The sequence below is a fragment of the Talpa occidentalis genome, unplaced genomic scaffold (genome assembly GCF_014898055.3).
Source record: "Talpa occidentalis isolate TD23 unplaced genomic scaffold, MPIMG_talOcc4v2.1 talOcc4.4, whole genome shotgun sequence".
Classification (NCBI taxonomy): Eukaryota; Metazoa; Chordata; class Mammalia; order Eulipotyphla; family Talpidae; genus Talpa; species Talpa occidentalis.
Window position 1 is genome coordinate 103916444 of NW_023604295.1, and position 26687 is coordinate 103943130.

At 35.4% G+C, this 26687-nt stretch overlaps 1 protein-coding gene across 3 annotated transcripts in view; it reads right to left on the minus strand.

Annotated features, from left to right (window-relative positions):
* TUSC3 (tumor suppressor candidate 3) overlaps positions 1–26687 on the minus strand; it is a 166741-nt gene that overhangs the window by 112820 nt on the left and 27234 nt on the right. For all 3 annotated transcript variants that reach the window (XM_037525976.2, XM_054700820.1, XM_037525978.1), the window contains exon 2: positions 32–201. In XM_037525976.2, coding sequence (XP_037381873.1) covers positions 32–201 — 170 coding nt within the window. The remainder of the gene's footprint in view (positions 1–31; positions 202–26687) is intronic.

Below are 26687 nucleotides of genomic sequence, written 5' to 3' on the forward strand. Positions count from 1 at the left end.
AGTCTGTAAAATGATTTAAACATAAAATTACCTGCACACAGAACACTGCCGCTGAGGCTGAAGAGCAGTAAACATAACAATCATAGAATAGTTTCGAGGTGGTGCCTTTATAAATTTTCGGAATTTATCACCATTCATTCGGAAGATTGAGCGCCTGGAACTCCATTCCATCAACTGCTCTACCTTCTCAGCTAAAAGATTCTGCAATTAATCACAGAAATTTAAATTTAACACAGGGTAAAAGTCCACAAGTTTATACTTAATATAAACTGAGTAACATGAGATTGTCTTTTTACGCAAAATTGACCCTTCTTTAAAGTTTTAGTGAATACATTCATTGTTAATTAACAACATATGCATAAAATATTTCATTTTCTCTTTCTTAATGGTTGTAAGTTATAAAAACATGTATCAGAAGGCAAACTACTTCCATAAAGATGGAATACATATGCTTTTCCCTAATCTTCACCCTATAGTAATATAGTAAAAATTTGTATCATTATATAAAAAACAAACATTACACACTCTGAAGAAGTTAGCGATCTAAAACCATCAGTGGACTACACCTGAGAGGAGAAAGCATGCATTGTACAAAAACGAAGAATAATGTAAAATATAAAGTTAAATCAAAATAAAATAAAAGCATCAGTGACTACCAAAAAAGCATATTAAACCAAAAATCCCAAAAAACAAGTCTTCCCTTTCTACCCAAAGGGCAAGGGAAGAGGCATCCTATTAAGACAAAAGAACTGCTCTACTCTGGCCATACACCACAGAGAAACAAACAAAAAAAAAAAATCTGCAGCCCCACCACCACCTCTCTACAAAGTCTCAACGGAGAGTCTCAAGGAATATAAATTGTCCTTCTGAGCTTTAACCTACAACAACTTGGAGGAATCCCACATGCAAAGTTGAGCACAAGAAGCATGCACCCAAGAGTGCTATATAATTCTATTTATATATAGATCAAAAAAGTAGATTAATCTGGGGCCTCCCCGGTGGCGCAGCGGTTGAGCGTTGGGGTGTGAAGCTGCCCGTGGCCTCTGCAGCACTGGTTCAATCCCAGGCCGCCAGCGAGGGTCCCACATGGCACGCAGACCTCTCGGGCCACCCGCTGCTCCCATCAGCAGTGTATTTTGTCAGTCTGCCAGTTCTGTTCCTCGCTCTGGCTCTGGTGAATTTTCTCACCCTCCCGTGCTTCTGACTGTACCCAGTGCTATATAAATAAAAAATAAATTAAAAAAAAGCTTTAAAAAAAAAAGTAGATTAATCTGTTATGTCAAAAGGTAGAACAGTGGCTAATCTGGAGCATGCACTGCGATGGCAGAGAGGCAGAGTGACTGAAAGACAATAAAAATGGACCTGAGGTACTACTAATCTTCTGTTCCAGAGTTGGGCATGAGGACAGGAGGCAGTAACCTTCTAGTTTCTGTATAGAATGCTTCATATTACTCGAAAAACTCTATAGGGTCATAGACTACAAAAAGTTATCCCTGCCTTTGGAAAACCAAGCATCAGTGTTCGGGAGAGAAAAACTTGTGCCATTTAAGCAAGCTCTGCACTAGAATTTAGGAAGAAATATAATCTTGTTTCTCTCCTCAAGTAAAATATCCAGAGTATCTCTGTGAATCACTCACAGAGCAGGAACAGAATGTAGAATGGTGCAGTAATGATAATAAAGAGAATTACTATGTGACCCAGCATGCATACTTCTGGTTTTATATTCAATAAGAATTGAAATCAGAATATCAAATAGACATCTGCACCCTTATGTTCATTGCAGCATTACTCATAATAGCCAATATATGGAAACAACTCAAAAGTCCAGTGACAAATAAAGATCACACACACACACATAGAGAAATATTTTTCAGCCTCACAAAAAGAGACATCCTGGGGCTTCCCTGCCGGCCAAGGGGTTGACTCTCAGTACCATCACCCCTATAGCCTGAGCTCGATTCCTGGCCAGAAGGTAACCCACATGGAGCAACAGACCTCTCCTGTCTCGCTCACTGTTCCCCTTAGCAGTGTATTTCAGTTAATCCCTCTGATCTGCTCCCCACTCCATCTCTGGTGAATCTTCTCACCCCCACACCTCTGGCTTACACCCCAGTTCTTTCACGCAAAAAGTGAAAAAAAAATAGAAAAGAAATAAACATCCTGCCATTTGGGACAGTACAGCTGAACATAGAGGACATTATGCTAAGTAAAATAAGTCAGTCGGGACAAATACTGCATAATTCTACCTACATGAGATAGTTAAAAAGTCAAACTCATACAGGTAGAATGCAGAATGACAGTTGGCAGGAGTAGGAGAGAGAAATAGAAATTGTTTTTCGATGAGTTAAGTTCTAGAGATCTGTTGTACCTATAGTTAACATTACAGCACTGAGCACTATATATATATATATATATATATATATATATATATATATATATATATCTCTTATGTTAAGTGCTCATACCACAAAACACATACACACACAAAAGAAAACAAGGAAAATTTTTCAGGTGATGCATATCATCATGGTGTCATTACTAAATTTAAAAATGAAGCCCCCATGCCTTGCCCAGCAGGCAAGTTTGGGAGGCTTGAATGGATAAAGGGTGTAGATGGGACTGCCATGGGGGCCCTGGGGACCTGAACATTAAGCTGATGACTGTTAGAGTTGATGATCCCTTATGCTAAGTAAGATTATCAGTCAGTACACACCACAAGACTAGTCACCCTAACCAACCAATGAAGCCTGGAGTATAAATAGAACCTCAGGGGTCTTACTCTGTATGCAGCAGACTTTTCCTGTCTCCCCACTGCTTCCCTTAAGCAGTACATTTTATTAAATCCACCTATTCTGTTCTCTACTCTGTCTCTGGTGAATTCTTGTTCTTGAACCACCCTGTCCCCCACTCCAGCCTCTATTTAGTACTTTGTAGTAATGGTATCAAAGATAGGTACATTAAATGTCCTCATATTTTTGTGTATCGATTATAGCTCAACGAATTTTTAAAAAGAGAGGAAAGAAGAAGAGAGAAAAGGGAGGCAGGCATCTTACACCCTGAATTGGGGTAAAGACTTGTTTAAGTGTTCTGTACCTACCTGAGGAAGAAAGAGACAAAAGAAATAGGAGAGAGAAGGGTCAGAGAATAACCTCATCAAAAGAGCAAAATTCTTGAATTAGTAATTTAACAGAAAGAGAACATTCAGATAAGCACACAATGGCAGGTTAATGTAAGAAAAAGAAAAATTATGGCTAATTACTGGGTTAATTGTAAGTTTAAAAAAAAAAAGATACGAACTGCCTTAATAAAAAGATGTCAACTGAAATTGATCCTAATTTTAAAACAAATTACTTGGATTTGACTATATCTAACAGCAATGCTTTTAATTTTCACTGTAAATGCAGTACGACTACATTCCCTTAGAAAATAAAATATTAAGGTGATTTTCAAATACAACTTTAGAAGGCAGTGCTCTATCTTGCCAATATATACAAGACAGCTGACAACTGCATAGAAGTTCCTGTTTTAATTTTACTGTTCCTAGTTTTAATTCTGAGAAGTAAAGAGTATTTTGCATGTTATACATAATTTATGAGTGTCTGTCTTAGAGAAAATGACCATATATTTATAGGATTTATTTTAAAATGTCTATTTACTGTAATGCTGAGTACATCAATTCAGCACCTATAAATTCCTGTATGTCTAAACAAATTTTAAAATAAGAAATAACTATACAAATAAAATTATTTTATTTATAGGGACTGTGACTTGCCATGCAAAGATAGAAATTTCAGACTAGAAATCAGCCATATAGTAATGAGAACAGAAGGGAATTGCTCTAAGAAATAATTATCTGTGAGTTCATAGAGCATTTTTAGTAAGCTTTTCTCATTAAATACATACTCACATATTTACACACACATGCTTTCCTTTTATTTTTTGTATTTCCATAATTATCTTACTCTTTCCTCTTGCTTAAAAAAAAACCATACAATTACGCAAATATGTATCAAGATCTTAAATAACAGGGAAAGGTCAAAGATTTTCCTCTACTTGCCAGTTGTCAAGGAAGTCTGCCAGAGTTTTATGAATGCTACCAGAAACAAGAATCCTGACTGAGATACCTTTTTTTTTTTTCTGTTTACTGATTTTTTTTCTGCAGATTTATTGAAGTATAGTTGACAGATAAAAAGATATTTAAACCATACAATGTTATGACTGGATACATCCATACCCTGTCAAAGGATTCTCTTCATTGGGTTAATGTATCCAATACCTCACATAATACCTTTTTCTTGGTAAGGATATGTAAGTTCAACTTTCTTAGAAAATTTCAATTACACAATACGGTATAGTATTTTTACAATAGAACCTCAGACCATATTCATCTGATAATTGAAAGTCTGCACTCTTTCCCTAATCCTTCCCACCACTCTTTCCCAGGCCAGCCCCGACCTAGCACACACTTTTTTTACTCTTTTTCTGAGTTAGACTTTTTTTTTTTTTTTTAACAGATTACACATGTAGTGATACCAAGCCTAAGCGGAATTTGTCTCTATCTGGCTTTTTTCACTATGCTAATACCCTCCAGCTTTATCAATGTTCTTTAAAAAAACAAAAACAGGCGTTCCCTCTTTAAGACTGAACAATATTCCATTGTAATTTACACACACACACCCCAAATTTTCTTTGTACATTTATCCATTCTTTTTCTTTTTTAAGATTTATTTATTCATGCATGCAAGAACCGTGGTACAGGCCAGATGAGAGGGAGGGTGAAAGGATTCACCAGAGACAGAGCCGGGAACAGAACAGGCAGACTGACTGACTGAAATACACTGCTGAGGGGACCAGTGGAAGAGGTCTGCTGCACCATGTGGGATTCTCGCTGGTCGGCCAGGGTTCAAACCCACACTGCAGAGGCTGCGGACAGCTTCACAGCACCACACTCAACCGCCTGCACCACCAGGGAGGCCCATTTATCCATTCTTATGGCGCAATCAATAGGCAGCATGACCTTCAAATTATCACCCAAGTACCAAAGGGCCAAAGTGGAGCAACCCAGGCAGATGGTGCACACATAGTGAGTTATTTCACAGCTGAAGAAATCAAAACTTAGGAAATGCAAATTAGGAAACACAGGCAAAACAAACAAACAACAACAACAACAAAAAAAAAACCCTGTCCAACCTTGGCAATATTAGGGAGAATTAGCAACAAATTATCTAAGGCAATAAATTTGTCCTTAAGCCTGGTAAAAGACACTATCACTATCTTTCAAGGTCATCTGCATAACAACATCCTTGAAAAGAGAGTCCAAAACAAAAGCAGTTAATGGCTCTACCCAAATGTGCAAAAATGAGATTTGCAGATTTATTTCCTAATAAAGCAATCTGTGCACTCTTTAAATCACTCAATTTGATGACTTTTTTTAAGATTTATTTATTTATACAAGCACTAGATACAGTCAGAAGCGCAGGAGGGTGAGAGAATTCACCAGAGCCAGAGTGGGGAGCAGAGCAGGCAGAAGGACCGAGGTCCACTGCTGAGGGGAGCAGCGGGCAGCAGGAGAGGTCTGCGCGCCATGTGGGACCCTCCTCCGGTGGCCGGGGAGCAGCCGGGGATCGAACCGGCGCCGCAGAGGCCGCGGGCAGCTTCGCAACCCAGGGAGGCCCAATTTGATGACAATTTAAAGAAAAAAATCAAACACTAAATAAATACATGTTACTGATCTGTTTGAAGTTAAGTATCTACTTGTATCATGTAGTTTTAAAAGAGAGTATGTATATACCTATTAATTTTGTCATAATAACTAAACTCTGAGTGGTGAATACGGGAAGCTGACTGGACATTCTGAATTCTGACACAGCACAATTCTTTTGGTTGGTTGGGGGGTATGGGGGATGGGGGATGGTGTGTATGTGTGTGTGTATGTGTGTGTGTGTGTGTGTGTGTGTAAAAATATCGGATGGTTTCACTTATAACAGGAATATAGGGGAACCAAATAAGAGATCAGTGTAGAAAAAAAATAACAACAGTACAAAACACAATAAAGCAAAAACAATTATAAACCAGAGACATACTGCAGGGGAGGAGGAGAGAGAGGTGTGAGATGGAGGGAGGGAGGGAGGAGCACAGGGGACAGTGGTGATGGTGCACTGGTGCCTCCAGGAAGGAAATTCTATGGGGACTCAATCTGAGGGGGTGGGGGGAAGCAAATATTGTCTAAAAGTAAAATAAATAAAAATAAATAAATATAACTTGATAAAAATGTTATAAATACAAAAAAAATAACAACTAGGTGTGTAACCTAAGGAATCCCCAATTTATTACAGAAGAAATAAATTTGAACTTAAAAAAAAAAAAAAAAAAAGAACTGGAGTATAGGCCAGAAGTGCAGGGCAGGGAAGTGGTAAGAGGGATTCGCCAGTCAGAGTGGTGGATTTACTGAAATATATTGCTAAGGGGAGTAGCTGTGCCGTGCTGGGTTAGCTCTCTGGCTGGGGATCAAACTCAGGCTATAGGCCTGGACTCAATGTCCCGGCAACCAGGGAGACCCACAACACAGTTGTTTAAGAAAAACTGACCACATTATTTTAAAATATCTTTAACAAGATTATATTATTTTCTGTGTCTTTTAAGACTTCAAAGGTCAGATCCCTCAATAAGTTTCCATAGAAATATCAACTCATGTGAATAGATACGCATCACACATTTTTATTCCAACAAAACCTATGTCAAATAAAAGAATCAGGTAGATAAAGCTGATAGTCACAGTTGCCAGTGTTTCCATTGCTGAGGTAATTAATACTAAGCTCAATTACTTGATTGTAAGTGCAAATGCCTTAGTGAGAGTAATATTTAGTGACAAAAGTTTTATCTTCCCTTAAAAAATATAAACAACAGGAAATGAACAAATATAACTTGATTGAATTTCTTTTTTTTTGTATACTTTCAGGTACAGGGTAGTTACTCTAGAACTAATCAAATATAAATCATTTCTTAAAGTACTGAGTCTCTGCAACTTAACCACTGTCGTGTTTAATATCAGAAATCAAAGTAAAAGGGCTCCCTGGTGGCACAGGGGTTAAACTCTCAGCCCTATCAGGCTATTGCCAGCCACAGCATCATGAGTTCAATCCTGGAGATAAGGAGCTAACCCACATGGCTCAGACCTCCCCTGCCTCATCCTGCTGCTCCCCTCAGCAGTGCATTTCAGTAGATCTGCTGGTTCTGCTCCCCATTCTGTCTCGGGTGAATCCTCTCACACACCTCCTCCCCACCCCCCCACCCCCAGCACTTCTGGCCTATACCCCAGTTCTTGTGTCCACAAATAAATAAATCTTTTAAAAATATTTTTAAAAATCAAAGAAAAATATAACTTTAGAAAATTATGCCTTTAAATGGTAAAATTCCAATTATATGCAGTATTCCCATTGCGGTTAACTGGGAATTTTTTTTTAAAGAATACATGAAATGTGTAGGTATAGTGTTAATAGCATGTTTTCTTTTTTTTTGGTGAGGTGACCTTATTATCCCTGTATGTATTTAAAAACCTTAATTAAAAGTGATTGAAAAAGAAAATAAACAACAGGGCTTCCCCGGTGGCGCAGCGGGTTGAGGTCAGTGCTGTGAAACTGTCCACAGCCTCTGCAGTGCAGGTTCCATTCCCGGACAGGCAGGGAGATACACACATGGCGCAGCAGACCTCTCCTGTCTTGCCTGCTGCTCCCCTCAGCAGTGTATTTCAGTCAGTATGCCTGCTCTGTTCCCTGCTCTGTATGGTGTATCCTCTCACCCTCCCACGCCTCTGGCCTGTACCCCAGCTCTTGTATAAAAATAAATAAATCTTAAAAAAAAAAAAAAAAAATATGTCCATCAGGCCCAGTCCTAGCAATAAACACAAAAAAAAAATTTCTACTGAATTTTAATTACCTAACAATTCTTTCTTCTGAAATATAAAAGAGTAGGGCTGGGCCACCCTGCTGGCGCAAAGAGTTAAACACCCCACTATGAAGCAATCCACAGCCAATGTAGCATGAGTTCAATCCCTGGCAGGCCAGGATGCAGCCCACATGGTGCAGCAGACCTCTCCTATCTCGCCTGCTGCTCCCCTCAGCAGTGTATTTCAGTCAGTCTGCCTGTTCTGTTCCCCACTCTGTCTCTGGTGAATCCTTTCAACCCCCACATCTCTGGCTTGTACCCCAGCTCTTATATGCATAAATAAATAAATCTTAAAAAAAAAAAAAAAGAGAATAGGGCTATGGAAGTATTGTGTTTTATGACAGAAATGAATTTGTTATGAATTAAAAAAAAAAAAATCAGCCAGAATTGGAGAGTGGGTTGCCAAAATGAAATTGAACTTTAAAAAATGAACCTGACCAGGGATGTTTATTCCTCTCCCCTCTGTCTCCCAGGTGGCGCAGCGGTTGATCGCTGGGTTCCCGGCTGCTCCCAGGCCACCGGAGGAGGGTCCCACATGGCATGCAGACCTCTCCACATGGTGCACTGCTCCCCTCAGCAGTGTACTTCGTCACTCTGCCTGCTCTGCCCCCCGCTCTGGCTTTGGTGAATTCTCTCACCCTCCCGCGCGTCTGACTGTACCCAGTGCTTGTATAAATAAAAAAATGAATCTTAAAAAAAAAAATGAACCTGACCATATTATAAAGTAGTAATATAACCATAACTTTGGAAACAGTATTTTATTGGATACTTTCAAAGGAAAAAGAATGGTACACAAACACCATACACTATTTCCTAATAGGATTTGCAGTTCTGTTATTTTATGAATACCAGAGTTGAACAAATTTATTACAGAAAATGAGAGCCAAATTTATCACTATCAGTAAAGAACTTATTATTTGATACCTCTAATTTAATGGCTCATTACAGACACAAAACTATAAACTCAGCATATAAAACTATGTTCCTGGGTCTAGTAAGACAAAGTTTTGAACTTTTTTGGTGATAACATGCCAGGAATGGACAAACGTAGCACTAATATTGTAATATTATTTTGTAATAAAATAGTCCTAATCACATTAAGAGAGCTTTCATTCTCTACCATAAACATTAAAAACTACTCAAAGGCACACTTTTACAATATATTAGAAAAGCAAAATAATAAATTCTTGCATTAATTACAATTATTATAATTATATAATTAGGTAATTATTGTAACAATTGTATAGTTATATTCCAAACTAACCCATATGTACTTTTCTTTTTTAAAATTTTACTTTATATATAGACATCATTTTTCATTTTTGCATAACATATGCATTTTCATCTAGGTTATAGTCCCCATACAATCCCCACCCCCCTTATTTTGATCTTACTCCCTTCTCCCACCACCCCATACTATGTCTCTGGTTTATTATTGCTTATTGATTTTGATTTTTACTTTATTATAATGAGTCTTTTTCCTGGTCCCTTATTTAGGTTTTCTAAATTCCTGCTATGAGTGAGACCATCTGGTATTTTTCTTTTCTTTCTGGCTTATTTCACTGAACATGATCCCTTTCAGCTCCATGCATGTTGCTGCAAATGGCATGAATGTATCTTTTTTTGATTGCCGAGTAATATTCCATTGTGTATATGTACCACATCTTCTTGATCCAGTCATCTATTTTTTGGCATTTGGGTTGTTTCCATGGCTTACCTATTGAAAATAGTGCTACTATAAACATAGGGGTGCAGATATCCTTTTGAATTAATGTTTCTGTGTCCTTTGGGTAAATTCTAGGAGTAGAATTGCTTCATCATATGGAAGCTCCATCTTTAGCAGATTGAGGAACCTCCACACAGCTCTCCATAGTGGTTGGACCAGTTTGCACTCCCACCAGCAGTTCAGGAGAGTTCCTTTTTCTCCACATCCTCACCAACATTTGCTGTTGCTAGTTTTTTTAATATGTGCCATTCTCACTGGTATAAGGTGGTATCTCATTGTAGTTTTGATTTGCATTTCCCTGATTATCAGTGATGTTGAACATTTTTTCTTATGCCTAGTGGCCATTTGCATTCCCCCCCTGGAGAAGTTTCTTTTTAGCACTTCTTCCCATTTCTTTGATTAGGTTATTTACTTTGTTTTTGTTGAGTCTCATCAGTTCTTTGTAGATTTTTATGATCAGTCCTTTATCATTAGTTTTATGTGCAAAATTTTCTCCTGATCAGTGGAGTGTCTCTTTGTTTTGGTTACTGTTTCTTTTGTTGTACAGAAGCATTTTAATTTGATATAGTACCATCTGTTTATCTTTTCCATCACTATCACCACTTTGGGAGATGTGTCTTTAAAGATACTACTGAGGTGTATGTCATGTAGTGTTTTACCTATATTTCCTTCTACATATTTTATGATTTCAGGTCTTAGGTCTAGTTCTTTTTTTTCTTTTTTAAAGATTTATTTATTCATTTACACCAGAACTGTGGTACAGGCCAGATGTGTGGGAGGGTGAGAGAAGGGAGACAGAGCAGGGAACAGAACAGGCCGACTGACGAAATACACTGCTGAGCGGAACAGCGGGCGAGACAGGAGAGGTCTGCTGCGCCATGTGGGACCCTTGCCAGTTGGCCACTGCAGAGGCTGCGGACAGCTTCACAGTGTGGAGCTCAACCGCCTGCGCCACCAGGGGAGGCCCACTATGTCTAGCTCTTTAACCCATTTTGAGTTGTTTTTTTGTGCATGGTGTGAAGTAGTGGTCAAGCTTCATTCTTTTGCATGCAGCGACCCAGTTTTTCCAGCACCATTTACTGAACAAACTTTCTTTGCTCCATAGCATAGTCTTTGCTCCTTTGTCAAAGATTAGTTGATTGCAAATTTGTGGGTTTATTTCTGGATTTTCTATTCAGTTCCATTGGTCTGTGTGTCCATTCTTGTTCCAATACCATGCAGTTTTGATTATTATGATTTTGTAGTATAGTTTAAAGTCTGGACGTGTGATGCTGCCATTCCCTCCTTTTTTTTTTTTTTTCAGGAGAGCTTTGCTATTTGGGGTTTTTAGTGGCTCCACTATGAATTTCATCAATATTTGTTCTATTTCTTTGAAGAATGTTACTGCAATTTTTATTGGAATAGCATTAAATCTGTAAATTGCTTTTGGTAGGATGGCCATTTTGATAATGTTAATTTTTCCAATCCATGAGCAGGAGATGTCTTTCCATTTCTGTGTGTCTTCTTTTATTTTTTTTTTAACATTGTTTAATAGTTTTCTTTGTATAGGTCCTTTACGTCTTTCATTAGGTTTACTCCCAAGTATTTGATTTTTGTTTGTTTCCATAATAAAAGGGATCGTTTTCATGCTTTCTTCTTCTTCAGGTTTATTGTTTGTGTATAGGAAGGCTACTGACTTTTGCGTGTTGATTTTTTATCCTATTTTACTAAACTGATTAGTTTGATTAGTTTCTCCATGGAGTTTTTTGGGGTTCTCTCTATATATTATCATATCATCTGTAAATAATGATAGTTTGACTTCTTCCTTTCCTATTTGGTTTCCTTGTATGTCCTTCTCTTGTCTTACTGCTCTAGCGAGGACTTCCAGTGTTATATTGAAAAGCAGTGGTGAGAGTGCACAGCCCTGTTGTGTTCCAGATCTTAACAGAAGTGCTTTCAACTTTTCAAAATTGAGAATGATATTGGCTATGAGCTTGTCATATATAGTCTTTATGATGTTGAGGCATGTCCCTTGCATCCCGAGAATTTTAAGGTCCTTTACCATAAATGGGTATTGTACTTTTTCAAAAGCTTTTTCAGCATCTATTGATATTATCATATAGTTTTTATATTCTTTTTTGTTGATGTGTTGGATTACACTGATTGATTATTGGATGTTGAACCATCCTTGTGTCCCTCGAATAAATCCTACTTGATCGTGGTGAATTATCTTATGGATACATTGTTGGATTCTGTTAGCTATACTTTTACCTAGGATTTTTGCATCAGTGTTCATTAGAGAGATTGCCCTTTAGTTTTCTTTTTTTGTGTTGTCTTTGCTTGGTTTTGGTATTAGTGTAATGTTATCTTCATAGAACATTTTTGATGTTATCCCTTCCTTCTCAGTTTTTTTGAAAGAGTTTGTGAAGGATAGGCATTAATTGGTTTCTGAATGTTTGGTAGAATTCATTTGTAAATCCATCTGGCCTGGGCTTTTCTTTTGGGGGAGGTTTTTGATTACCATTTCAATTTCGCTGCTTGTAATTGCTCTGTTTAAGTTTAGGTGTTCTATTTGTTCTTTATCTAGCTTTGGGTGATTGTAGCATTGTAGGAATTTGTCCATCTCTTCTAGATTGTTGAACTTGTTTGCATATAACTGTTCATAGTAGTTTCTGATTATTCCTTTGATTTCTGCTATGTCTCTTGTGATTTCTCCTCTTTCATTTGTGATCCTATTTATTTGTGTTTTCTCCCGTTTTCCTTTGTGAGCCTGGCGAGGGTTTGTCTATTTTATTTATTTTTCCAAAGGACCAACTTTTGGTTTGATTGATCTTTTGGATTGTGTTTTTAGTTTCTCTTTCATTTATTTCTGTTTTGATTTTTATTATTTCCTTTCTTCTACTGGTTTTAGGGTTTTTTGTTGTTGTTCTTTTTCTAATTCTTTGAGCTGTGAGATTAGGTTGTTTCTTTGAGCTCTTTCTTGTTTCTTGATAGGAACCTCTATTACTATAAATTTTCCTCTAATTATTGCTTTTGCTTCATCCCATATATTTAGGAAATCTGTTTTATCTGATATAAGTATAGCTGTTCCTGCTTTCTTTTTTGGTCCATTTGCTTGTAGGATTGTTTTCCATCCTTTTACTTTCAGTCTATTTTTATCTTTTGTACTTAGATGTGTTTCCCGGAGACAACAAAAGGTTGGGTTTTGTTTCTTAATCCAGCCTGTGACTCTGTGTCTTTTTTCTTGAGGAGTTTAGTCCATTTACATTTACAGTTAATATTGATACATTAGAGTCTGTAATTGCCATTTTGTATGTTTATTCTGTGGTTTTATTTTTTGTCTTGTTTCATTCTTATTCATCCCTCTGTTGGATCTGGTTTTAGGACCCCTTGTAGTATTTTTTGGAGTAGGGGTGTGGTCATAATGAAATTCTGGAGTTTCTGTTTGTTGGTAAGGTCCTTATTCTTTCTTCATTGTTGCTTTGTGGGTAATGTATTCTTGGTTGTCAATTATTGTCTTGGAGTTTGTTCACTATGTCCCTTCACTCTCTCCTTGCCTATAGTGTTTTTTCGGAGAAGTTTGATGTCAGCCTGATTGGTTTTCCTTTGTATGTCATCTGTTTATTCCCTCTTGTCAGTGTCATTAATTTTCCTTGTCTTGGATCCTTGGGAGCTTTACTATTATGTGTCTTGCTGTGTTTTTTTGTTTGTTTGTTTGTTTGTTTTTCCTTTCATCTTGGAAGTTTGGTGTTCTTGCTGCTTCTATTTCTATTTTCAGCTCCTTCTTCATGGTTGGGAAATTCTTTTCAATTATTTCCTTGAATGTTTTCTCTGCTCCTATGTCTCTCTCTCTCTCCTTCTGGGATCCCCATAACTCTTATATTTTCTTTCCTTATGGAGTCAGTTCCCAAAGTCTTTCTTCATTTTTTTTCCATCATACTTCTCTTTCCTTTTCTGTTTTAGAGCTTTTTATTTCGCTGTCTTCAAGAGTACTTATTCATTATTCCATTTCATCTACTCTGCTTTCATTACTTTTCCCAGAGTTCTTCAGCTCCTCCATTAATCCTTTGATCTGCATTTCTTTCACTTTCCTCCTTAAGAACTCAATTTCATTCTTCTTCTTCTTTTTTTTTTTAAAGATCTATTTATTTATTTATACAAGCACTGGATACAGTCAGAAGCCCAGGAGGGTGAGAGAATTCACCAGAGCCAGAGGGGAGAGCAGAACAGGCAGACTGACGAAATACACTGCTGAGGGGTGCAGTGGGTGGCAGGAGAGGCCTGCGTGCCATTTGGGACCCTCACCTGCTGGCTGGGGATCAAACCGGCGCTGCAGAGGCTGTGGGCAGCTTTGCAACCCAGTGCTCAACCACTGCGCCACTGGGGAGGCCCTCAATTTCATTCTTCTGATCGTTGATTATTTCTCCCATATCAGTTTTGACTTCTTGCAGTTTTTAATCATGGAGATTTTAAATTCTCTCTCAGGAAGGCTGAGAAATTTTTCCAAGTCACACTTGTTGCAGTCATGTGGTTGATTTTCTTTTAGTGGTGTGTCCCTTCCCTGAGGGCTTGCTTGCGTGCTTGTAGTTTTCTTCTCCTTGCTATTTATTTTCTGATTTGTCCTATGCATTCACTGTGTCCCTGGTACTGGCCAGCATCTCTTTGGTGAGCTCCATCTGGAGTGTTGGAAGCTCTGACAATTTTGGTGAGGTCCAGAGGCGACCCTCCCTGTCTCAAAGATGTTGCGTCTGGGTGAGGCTCCATCCCCCTCTGGCCGCCATCTTGTGGCAGTTAAGGGCCTGGCTCCTGCAGGGTTTCAGCTCACCTCTGACTGCGGGGACAGCCCTTTCACGGTTCCATACAGTTTTGGTGAGGACCAGAGCAACCCTTCCTGTCTCAAAGACAGCACATCTGGGGGATGCTCCCCTGCACACTCGGTCTATATGTATCTTTCTTTTCTGCTAATCTATTTCCGCACCCCTTCTATTTTCTGACAATGTTGAATAATAACTATTAAAATATTTTCTTCTCATAATCATTAAGATTTTAAAGAAATATTTTAATTGAGAAAAATACAAAGAATATTAAAGGACGCACCTATATAACTATTATCTATACATGGCAATTATCATTGAGAAAGATTTGCTTGCTGGTTTCTTACCTTGAGATTTTTATTTATTTTTTTTAAAAGATTTATTTATTTATTTTATACAAGAACCAGAGAACAGGCCAGATGCGCAGGAGGGTGAGAGGATTCACCAGAGACAGAACAGGGAACAGAACAGGCAGACTGACTGAAATACAGTGCTGAGGGGAACAGCAGGCAAGACAGGAGAGGTCTGCTGCACCATGTTACTTGCTCCCTGGCCTGGCAGGGATCAAACTCATGCTGCAGAGGCTGCAGATTGCTTCTTAGTATGGTGCTTAACCCTTTGCACCACCAGGGAGGCCCTTACCTTGAGATTTTTAAAATAAGGGACTAAAATATTACCTTTGTTATACTGTCTTCTGTTTTTCAATGTGGTCAATTTCAACATTTTCCTTTACAATCTGAACTTTTAGTGTCTTATTTTAAAACACCATCATAAACCATTCTCTTGAAACCAGAAAGGACCTCAAAAATAGCCAAAACATACTTGAAAATGAATGACTGCTTCAGCAAACCTATTTTCTCCTTACTAAAATAAGAAAAAAGATATTCCTAATAAACACAAAGTATTTACCACATTCCTGCATCTATAAGCTCTTAATATGTGTAATTTTATTAAGTAATTCAGATTTGTCATTTCTATTGTTATAAAGCAATTTCACATTGATACTTCATAATTAATGAGTCAACCAAGGACAAAATTTATTAGCAAGATTAGCAATGTTAATAAAAACAGAAACGTTAATCTATTAGCAGATAGCTGAACTATTATTCACCTAGAGTGTTCAAAAAAAATGATTTCAGTTCTTCACTTACATGGCAAAGCAATCTCCCACCTGACACCTCTCACAATCACTACTGAGTCACCTCCTCAAATGTTCATGGATGTTTATTCCTCTCCCCACTGCCATCCAATTAATTTAAATCTGTAACCCACTAAGGCAAAATAAACAAAAATTAAACAGTATCTTCTACATGCCTGCCAAATTTGAGGGTCATGATTATGGTAAAACATGATCAAGGAAAAGAAATGTACATACAAAATAAACTATAAGAATCATTAACCATCTGCAAAGTTAACACTATTTCTGTGTTCTCTAAGCCTACCTAAATTCCAAACAAACCTGCTTATCTTTTACTGTAAACATTACTGGAATTTTTCTTTTTTTTTTTTTAAAGATTTATTTGTTTATTTATACAAGCACTGGGTACAGTCAGAAGCATGGGAGGGTGAGAGAATTCACCAGAGCCAGAGCAGGGAACAGAACAGGCAGACGGATGAAGTACACTGCTGAGGGGAGCAGCGGGCTGCAGGAGAGGTCTGTGCGCCATGTGGGACCCTCGCCTGGCGGCCAGGGATTGAACTGGCGCCGCAGAGGCTGCAGGCAGCTTTGCAACCCAGCGCTCAACCGCTGCGCCACTGGGGAGGCCCACTGGTATTTTTCTAACTTAATCAGTCAACATTTTCTTAATTAACTAGACTACAGCAATGTTATTTTTTTTTACTTTTGATGTAAATGTCAGTATTCCCTACACTATCAGTTACACTTCTCTGCATTAACAATAGTTTTCTAATACAAAATATATATTTGGTAAACAAATTAGAACTTTATAGGTCAAATAACAAGATAATTTTTAAACAAAAGCAATTCCAATATGTACATATTCTATTTAACTATATGAAATTTCATCGCACCATACTAAAATTATCTTTAAGAAGAAAAAATTTATAAAAATGAAAAACATTGATTACTTCATTAACATAAAATTATGTTATAAATCAGACAGCATAGATTAAATATCAAATCAATATAAAATTTTGAATTGTATTTTTTATTGTTTAAAAATGGTATATTCTTTTCAAGTAATTGACTTTGAAAAACTCGCTTCAAATCTATTTTAAAGTATGTAAGTGGAAGAAGATGAGAAATATACTGCAGTGTCTCTACTATAGTCCACAAGAACAGAAAAATATATACCTGAACTATGTTGAGTTATGTTAGATTTTATTAGTTACAAAATAGGGCAAAAATTATACCAAATTATCACATTGCTAGGTTGCATAAACTTAATGATCACCAAGCAATTAAAAAAAAAGGATAGTACCATTATATGAAAGCATGTATAAACAGGGAAATCCAGAAAGAAAATTCTTTTTTTTTTTTTTAAGATTTATTTATTTTTTTATACAAGCACTGGCTACAGTCAGAAGCACGAGAGGGTGAGAGAATTCACCAGAGCCAAAGTGGGGAGCAGAGCAGGCAGAAGGACCAAAGTACACTGCTGAGGGGAGCAGTGGGCAGCAGGAGAGGTCTGCGCACCTTATGGGACCCTCGCCGGCGGCTGGGAATCGAACCTGTGCTGCTGAAGCTGCGGGCAGCTTTGCAGCCCAGCGCTCAACCTCTCTGCCACCAGGGGAGGCCCAGAAGGAAAATTCTTAATGTATTAATTAATAAACATTTATGTGGAGAGTTGGGGGGGGTAAGATTTTAAAATTATAATGACAAAAATTACATAAAGTCTCAATGTTTATTATGTTCTCCAAATCCCCCTTTCATTCAAAACTTATTCACCCCAAAACTCTAGCTATTCAAAGCAATTACTTAAATTTAGAATGAACAAATATGTAAAAAAAGCATTTCAAAACTATTAATAATGGACTACAACACAAGTGTCGTGTATGTGTATGGGCATATACACATATATAAATGGTCAATAAATACTTATTAATTACTCATCTAAAAACAGTTCTCAGTATCAACTAAAGAAATTTCTCTTCCACTACTAAATTAGCATTCTAGTTGCTTTAAAACTCCAGGTCATACATCTTCCCATAAATCAAAGTTAGAAGGGGGGAAAATTAAAATTTAAATGTATGCTTTCAATACATACCCTTAACTCCAATGTCTAATGATCATTTTCTAGTATATTCATAAAGTTTTTTTCCTAACTTAAGTCAGTATAATTTCAATGTATATAGTTTTACATACATAACATATATAGATAACACGTGTTTCTATAAATTATAGATGTATATATACATCTCCAATGTTCTTGGTTTACAATGATAATACTGTAGATGTTATTAGTATTTTATAGGTTTGATAATTTAAAATATGACTTGCAAAAAATTTTATTTAATTCAAAGTTCATTGTGCTTGAAAGAATAAAGAAAAAAATAAGAAAAAGACATACAAATTTACTTAATTACCAAGCACAGTGACAAAGTAAATCTACCAATGGAATCCAGCAACTAATATGCCCCAAAACAGTACAAAGTTTTACCTTCAGAAAAACTTCCCCAGATCATATTTAGATAAACCAAATAATACTGATTCAGATGTCCTTGGCACAAAGAGCCACTGGGTCTTCTAACTTATCGTAGATAACTCCTGGGCTGAACTACGTGAGACTTGATTACTGCTGTTATCATCAAAATGAAGCAAATCTATTAAGTTAGCTCCTCTTCCATGTTTAAGATTCTGAACTTCAACAAGGTGCTACCCTCCATATTTCCATATTTCACTTTTCCTTTTATTTCTGATCTCTTTCTATTTGTGCTGTTGATATTTTCAAATATCAATTCTCACTTCTCTGCAGTATCTGCAGTTTCTTCCAACCTTCTACAACTAGTTACTTTCAATTGTTATTACCTGACCAAATTTAAATTGGACTATACTACACTTGAGTCATCAGAATTTCTAGGTAAATTTACTATGTTAAATTAAAAAATATGTATCTTCTATTATTTGAAGTGATAATTGAGTAGTTATAGGACATTTATTTCATGAAACATTAAAAAGAGAAAAAGTTCTAATAAAAATCATACTCAGTCCCAACCAAAAACCATACCCTATTATTTAAGATATATAAATTCTCCCAATGCCCACAACATATATTCCATTTTCAAAATCTCTTTACAAGTCAATAAAATTAACTATAATTGATATATGAGGATATCAGCATAATAACAATGTATGAAAATTAAGGTTACAGAGTTACAAGCTATACACCCCATAATTAAACTACAATTACTACCATTATAAGGCATGCTGACTAAACTTCCCAAATAATTTTTTAGCAACACACCTAAAAACATGGTGTTTTTTTTTTCTGTGATTATGCAACTAAAATCAACTTTTAAAAAAAAAGCATCAATTTCAAATATCTTTAGTTTTTCTTTTGTATTATTACGGAAAGATTATGCCCTCCCAATTATGACATGTGGCTATAATAAGGGAAAGAATAGGTTTTTAAATGCCTTCTATAAACTCATTCTGAGAAAAAAAAATGTTACATTACTCTAGGTGAGAAATGAGAAAACTGTCAAGCTAAGTCTAGTTATAATTTTAAAGCTATTTAGAATTTCAAAACTAAAAAACCTGGGAAAATATGTTAAAGATATACCTTTGCAACCTTTACTATTCAGTTGGTCAAATTAGTCATTCAATGAAATCTCTAACTTCATATAGCATATCTTGAACTTACTAAGATTGCCATTTTAATTCTTACAAGACAGCTAAAACACAACTTATAAGATTAAATGAATTTACTTTGAGTCTACTTTATGTCCATACACATGCTAGAAAAGACTTTTATGCACTGATGGAGTATTTAGTGAGTATTATCTCAGTAATGAAGAACGATTATGTCTAAAATGAATGCTGGACTGATACTGCCTAATAAATTCTATAACCAAGACCCAGAAGGATCAAAATTGCTTGAATCCCAAAACAAAGCCTAATGACATTGACAGGAATACAAAAATATCAAGCATCCAACAAGATAAAATTTTCAATGGCTAGAATCCAATCAAACATTAGGAATGAAAAAAAAAAATAATATAAGGAAAAAAATCAATCCAGCCCCATTCAAAACACAGGCATAAAAAATAACAAAAAGCACATTACACGCTATTCAATATATTCAAAATGTTAAGATATAAAAAAGACCCAAACTGAATTTATACAGATTAAAAACTACAATCGATGAGATGAAAAACACAATGAATGACATCAACAGCAAATTTGGCATGCAAAAGAAAAAAATCAGTGCACTTGAAGATAAGCTGTAAAATTAGAGACTACTGACAATGTAACCAAAAAACTCAAAATGTTGTGCAAAACCAATGAGCTATGGAACAATTGTAAGAGACTCAATGCATAGTTTTCTAAGAATAGTCACAAGACAAAAAGAACCTGAAGAAAAAACTGAATGAAATCATGCATCGTATATCTGACAAAAGGCTTATATACAAGATACACTGAGAACTCATACAACTCAAGAAAATGAAAACAGCCCAATTACTAAATAGGCAGAACAGATAAATAGATACTTCTCCAAAGACAACATGCAGTGGGTCAACAGGCACATGGAAAAATGTTCTTCACTTATCAGGGAAATACAAATCAAAGCCACAATGAAATGCCCTATTACACTTGTGAAAATGACCCCATATCAAAAAGTCCAGAAACAACAAGTGTTGGCAAGGATGGGACGAAAAAGGAACACTCACATACTGCTGATGATTAAGTAGACAGGTCTAGCCCCTATGAAAACAACATGGAGGTTTCTCAAAATATTAAGTCTACCATATGCTACAGTAATTCTACTCCTAAGTATCTACTCAAAGAATGCAAAAAACTGTTCACTCCAGTACTCTTTACAATAGTTTTGGGTATAACCCCAGTGCCCAAATACAGATGAGATGAGAAAAATGTGATATATATACACAATGGAATACTATTCAATTATGAAACATGATTGAAAAACTGAAGTGAGTCCACAAGAGGATGAAGTTGTAGAAAAGGGACCTGGGAAAATGACTGTGGTGGAAGGCTATGGGTACCTTGGTGGTACATGTAGTGTGGTAGCATACAACTGAAAAGGAGGGATCATGTATTTCTGAATCAGAAATAGTGTTGTAAACCAATGTTACCTTAATAAATTATGCTTCCACCTGAAATAAATAGTGTTACTACGCCACTATTACTGGCATAATAGATTCTTAGGAATAAATTTCAAATTAGAGAAAAAAAAATGAAAAAATAAAAATATAAAATGAAACACACTATTTAAAAAGAAGTTTGTTTCCCTTCATATTCAAAAGTATTTCTAACACTGAATCAGTAAGCACAGCTTTGATACTGAAATAAAGACCATTAGCACAAAAATAGCACATACAAATACTCATAGCATTCAAGAACAGCATATCACAAAAAACATCAAAGCGTGACCCTGGATGCCAACAGAAATACTAGAGCTTTGATATTTTTGTTTTGTTTTGTTTTTTGTCTCTTAATCTGAGTGCATGAAACTACTGAAAATAAAATAAAACTCCTGATTTTTTTGGAATTTGAGCAGGGCTTCCTCAACCTGGATTTAGAAGATTAAATTAAAAGATATGTATAATCAGTGATCATTATATTTTCATAATCATTTTCATAATCACACAATTATGTGATTGTGTATTATGTGGCTTCAATGGCCACAATACTAAAGAGGAAAAAAATTTACCTTTTGAATTGTCTGATTAAACTTATCTTTGGGAGCAACTGATGGCAAATCATAACTCAAATGATTTTTTATTTTAAGAAAAACTGCAAAAAAAGGACAATTGTTTCATTCACATGTCTGTAAAACAAGGATTAATAGCAGTACCCACATCATAATGTTGTAGAAGGCTTAACTTAATGCAAGTAAACGCACCTAGTACAGTGCTATTAATAAGCAAAAATTCAATAAGCACAATTACCTATTACATATCCGTTACTATTTTTATACTATATACTATTATTGCCATTAATTAACCCTTGCTAATATATAACTGTCTATCTTGAGAGCTAGACTATGCTAAAATAAAGGAAAATCACTATATTCAAACTGAACATGGACCTTTTCAAAACCTACTTCTTTACTTTTTCTCCCATGTTAGTAAATGGAACACAGCTATTCAAATAAAAAAAAGTGTAGGAAACATGAAATTACCTTTTTCCTCACATCTCTCATCATTAAGTCCAACAGATTTAATAGACTCCTTTACATTTGCCCTCCAGTATTAACTGTCTGATTAAGCCATCAACATCTCTTACCTGGACAACAATAGCTGTTTTCTAAAGGGTTTAGAAAACATATAAAACATTTCAATTTTTTTTAATCCTCCAATTCTTTCTTTAAATTTTAAAAAAATTAAAGAGATCATGTAACCACTCCTTACTATCTACCTTTGGCACCTGGAATAAAAGTTAAATTTCTTAACATAACCAAGGAGGCACTACGTACTACACACTACTCTCCCTTTTGCTCATTATGCAAGCACTGTGACTAGAGTGTTCCTCTCAAGTAGATTTCTTCTACTTGATTATGTCATAGCTTCCAAAACAAATTATAAAAACTTTGAAAGGACATTCATGTACAGAAATATGGCAGATGAGTTTTCAGAAAATCCTTCCATTCTAAACATCTAAAAATATTAAATGAAATTTAAAACACAATTTTAATGCATGACAAATTAGCAAGAAAGAAATTAATCCCTTAAACCCCAAAAAAGAAAATTACAATCAAGAGGAAAATTAAAACATGGGAGATAATGTCCACTCAGAAAAACTTCACCAAGCCTATTGGCCTAATCACCAAGGATAAGTAAAGAGATAAAAGCTCTCTTCAGAAGACAATGGGAAATCCAATCAGAAACACTCAAAAAAGACTTTCATTAGGTATACACTAGAATTCATATTAAAAATCCATAAAATAAATTAGAATTCAAGACAATTTAAAAACACATAGATATGTAGGTCCACCTTCAGACTAGTTACGTCAGCACCTCTATAGATAGTAACTTTAGCATTAGTTGAACCTTTTCAAAAAGAGCAAGAAAGGTAGTCTTATGCATAAAAATAATTATATAATTTCCTTTGAAATTATTCTCATATAAATCTCCATAGGATTGCATATTTTCCAAATACTGTATAATTTAAAAGACATTGTGATGAAAAATATTATCACTATAATATGCAAATATCTACCTTGAGACAGGCATGGGAAAATTATTACATCCAGTACAGATCTTTGGATCTTATCTTTTATAACCAACTCCTCCTAAACTTTGTCAGACTTTAATTTCACTTTACACACTGATTTTTGGTTGATCAGAAATATATTGTAAGAAATAGCTACAGAGTTTGTTAGAATTAACTAAAGAATATATTAGAATTAGTAATTAACTAGTTCTAGATTCTATACAACTTTCACTGGAAATAAGATGAAAACACTGCTTTAAATGTATCTATGCATATGTATATGACATTATACTGATACATATATTCTGTTAATTAAATGAGCAGATCATCAGACTGAGGTAGTTCTAATACATTAGCAGCCTTTGTAAGCAAAGCAAACCCTAAGCCTATAAATGCCACAAGATGAAGAAATAAATCAAAATCTAATAACAAATCACAACCAACCAACTAGATTTTTCTAAATAAGGCAACTGCTTGAGCTATAGCCAATCACATAATTTTCTTCTGCTTTTTCTCTTTTTAGTCTTTCCCCTAGTTCCTATTGGTGGAACACTTCTAAATACTCTTGATTTGGTACTGCCCAGTTGAAATCCATTTTTGTTCAAAAAAATTCTCAAAAGTTTTAATATGTCCCAGTTTATCTTTTAACAATATAAATATATATAAAATATGTGTGTATATGTATAAACTAATATTCAAAATCTGTGAACTATTAAAGATTGAAAGAGAAATATTAGAAAATCAATTTATATGCCTTATAGTTGTAATTATTGGAACACTAAAGTATGAGGCTTTGCAAATAACAAAGATTTTCTTTAGAAAGAATAGCAAATGATTGGATAGAAAAGTTATTTCAAATTCTTTAATAACTACACTAATGAATTCAGAAAATAAAAAAAAACTGGAAAAATTTTTAGCAAAAAGTATTTGAGATAAAAAGGAGGGAAAGATTAAATACAAAAGAAGTAGTCTGTGGAAAAAACTTAAATAGAATTGAATTTTGAAATGTTAAAAGGACAAAACTATCTTCTAGCAATACCTACCACAATATTGATTTATACTCTTAAGAGATGTTAATGAGAGGGCTATCGATTTCCAGCCCAACTACTTAATTTTGCAGGCAAGGAATTCCAGAGAATTGCAGAGAAGCAAAGTGCTTTCCAAAGTCTCTCAGTCATTTGTCAAACTCAGGCTTCTTATGCCAAATCCAAGAGTCTATGTTGTTGCTAGCATTGTTAACATAAAATAGTAAATTCTAAGACAAAAATCAAATTTTATTAAAAATACATAATTTCAGTTCTTTTGAAATACACACCCAATCATTCAGAGAGGAAAAAATTTACTATACTTTTTAATCTGGTATCAGGATGACTAAACATTACATTAGTAACAGTGGGGGAACTTACATATTTTTTCGTATCATGGATCCATGATTTAAGATCTATTTCCTGAAATCTATCTTCACAGAAATCAACAGAATAATCTATGACTATTTTGGAAGTAATGAGGGCAAGTCACTTTTTGCACCCCTAATTTACTGCCAAAAACACATCCTTGTAATCAGTCACATTAAGTCAAAGAGGAAAGTTCCACTGAAGAAAAAGTGAGAATATTTCCCACATAAATATCACCATAACAGATGAAAAACAAAGTATTAAAATCTAAAAAAAGAAAAACAAGTGAGAAATAAAGCAAAAGTACTGGTAGAGTAGAGAAAGACTAACAAAAATAATGAAAAACTACAAACTGAAAATAGTTCTCTTTTTTGAGCCCATCTAGTACAAATACTAAACTTGTAATTACATAACAAAGTTCTCAAGGGTAACAGAAATAAAGAGAATAATAATCTCATTATATACAATATAACATTTTTGGAAAACCTGTAAAGAAAATTCAAGATGACTAATTTTAAAATTCAAATATCCATCAGTGTCACTCATTATCTACTTGCTAGCATATGTGGTCACATAAATACTTAATCAAAGACTTATTAATACAGTTGGGTATAATTCAAAATTTATTTTTTAAACATTTATTTATGCATACAAGAATGGGGGTACAGGCCAGAGGTGCAGGGGGTGAGAGGATTCAGAGTGGGGAACAGAATAGGCAGAGTGACTGAAATACACTGATAAGGGAAACAGTGGGCGAGTTAGAAGAGGTCTGCTGTGCCATGTGGGTTGCTCCCTGGCCGGGGATCAAACTTATGCTGCAGAGTCTGCAGTCAGCTTCATCGGTTGTGTCTTAACCCCTTGCACCACCAAGAAGGCTCTAATTCAAAATTTAAATGGCCATAATAAATGAGAGATACATTAAATGGTATCTATTCCATCAAAAAGGATAAATCGACCCCAAAACAAGAAAGCTAAATTTGTCATTATTTCTTTTGATTCTATGACTACCAGGAACGGTAAAGTTTACTTATTTGCTACTACATGAAAGTAGGGCTTTCCCCCAACTTTTCCAAAAAAGGTTTGAGAATCAGAAGAATTTAAATCATGTATTGGCTTATGGGTGAACTCAGTGTCGGACACTGACTAAGCTAAGTAAAGTCTCCAAAGTTTTTAATTCATGTAAGATGATGCCAATGCTATATGGCCTTCCAAGAGGCAAATAAAATACTAAAATATTTTCTTTCTTTTTAAACTGAAAAGGAGTTTTTTCAAACTTGATTGCTATTGCTTTCCAATTTCAGTCTCAATTTTGAAACTTTCAGTTCAAAGTTATATACAGTCCAAGTCATCTAAAATTACAAACCTTAGAATTATACATAGCATTTTAATAAGAACCCAGTAGGCATAGGTTGTAATAACACTAGCTTTCTGATCCAGCATACTACTTATGAATTTCAATATGACAACAGGTATATTTTATATCTCAAGATAAATTAAACAGGGCCTCCCCTGGTGGCACAGCAGTTGAGCACTGGGCTGCGAAGCTGCCCGCAGCCTCTGCAGCACCAGTTCTATCCCCGGCCACTGGCGAGGGTCCCACATGGCACGACAGACCTCTCCTGCCGCCCGCTGCTCCCCTCAGCAGTGTATTTCGTCAGTCAGCCTGTTCTGTTCCCGCTCTGGTGAATTCTCTCACCGTCCCTCACTTCTGACTGTACCAGTGCTTATATAAATAAATAAATAAATAAATATTTTTTTTTTAAAAAAAGATAAATTAAACAATTAACAGAAAATTTAATTTTAATTTTTAATTACCCACTATTAGCCTTATGTTAAATTAACCCTTCTCCATAATCATACCTAGACTTCATCCTTAGGTTTCTAGCTGATCAATATATCAAAATTGATGCACATTCTTTTATCCCATTCTATGTTTTAAAGTAATATTTCTCAAATTGTAATTAATCACCTCAGGATCTTGTTAAAAAGCAGATTCTGAATAAAAAGCTGGAATTTGAGTTTAAGATGCTGTATGTATGTTCCCAGATAAGACTAATGCTGCTAATTGATGAACCACACTTTGAACAGCAAAGGCCAAAATACTAATAACCTCAGAACAATTACTGGGGGAAAATAAGTTGTTTCTGTGGCCCCCCCCAAAAAAAAAAATTAGAAACCATGTTAATTTGAAAATAATGAAGTCAACTGCCTTAATACAAAAGCTTAATGACTATAGAATGCACTTAATGAATATAGAATTTACACATAATTATGCCACAAATACTAACTTCGGTCTTTGTTAATATAGTACAAGAAACTACATTATCTAAGTGTCAATTCTTAATTTTAAAGGCCATGAGCAAAAATAGCCAGCCTTTACAAATTTATTAAGTTATTCTTTTCAAGCACCTATAATCATACTCTGAGAATTCTTTTTTAGCATGTTTCTATACAGCAGAGAGAAACAGGATATCTCT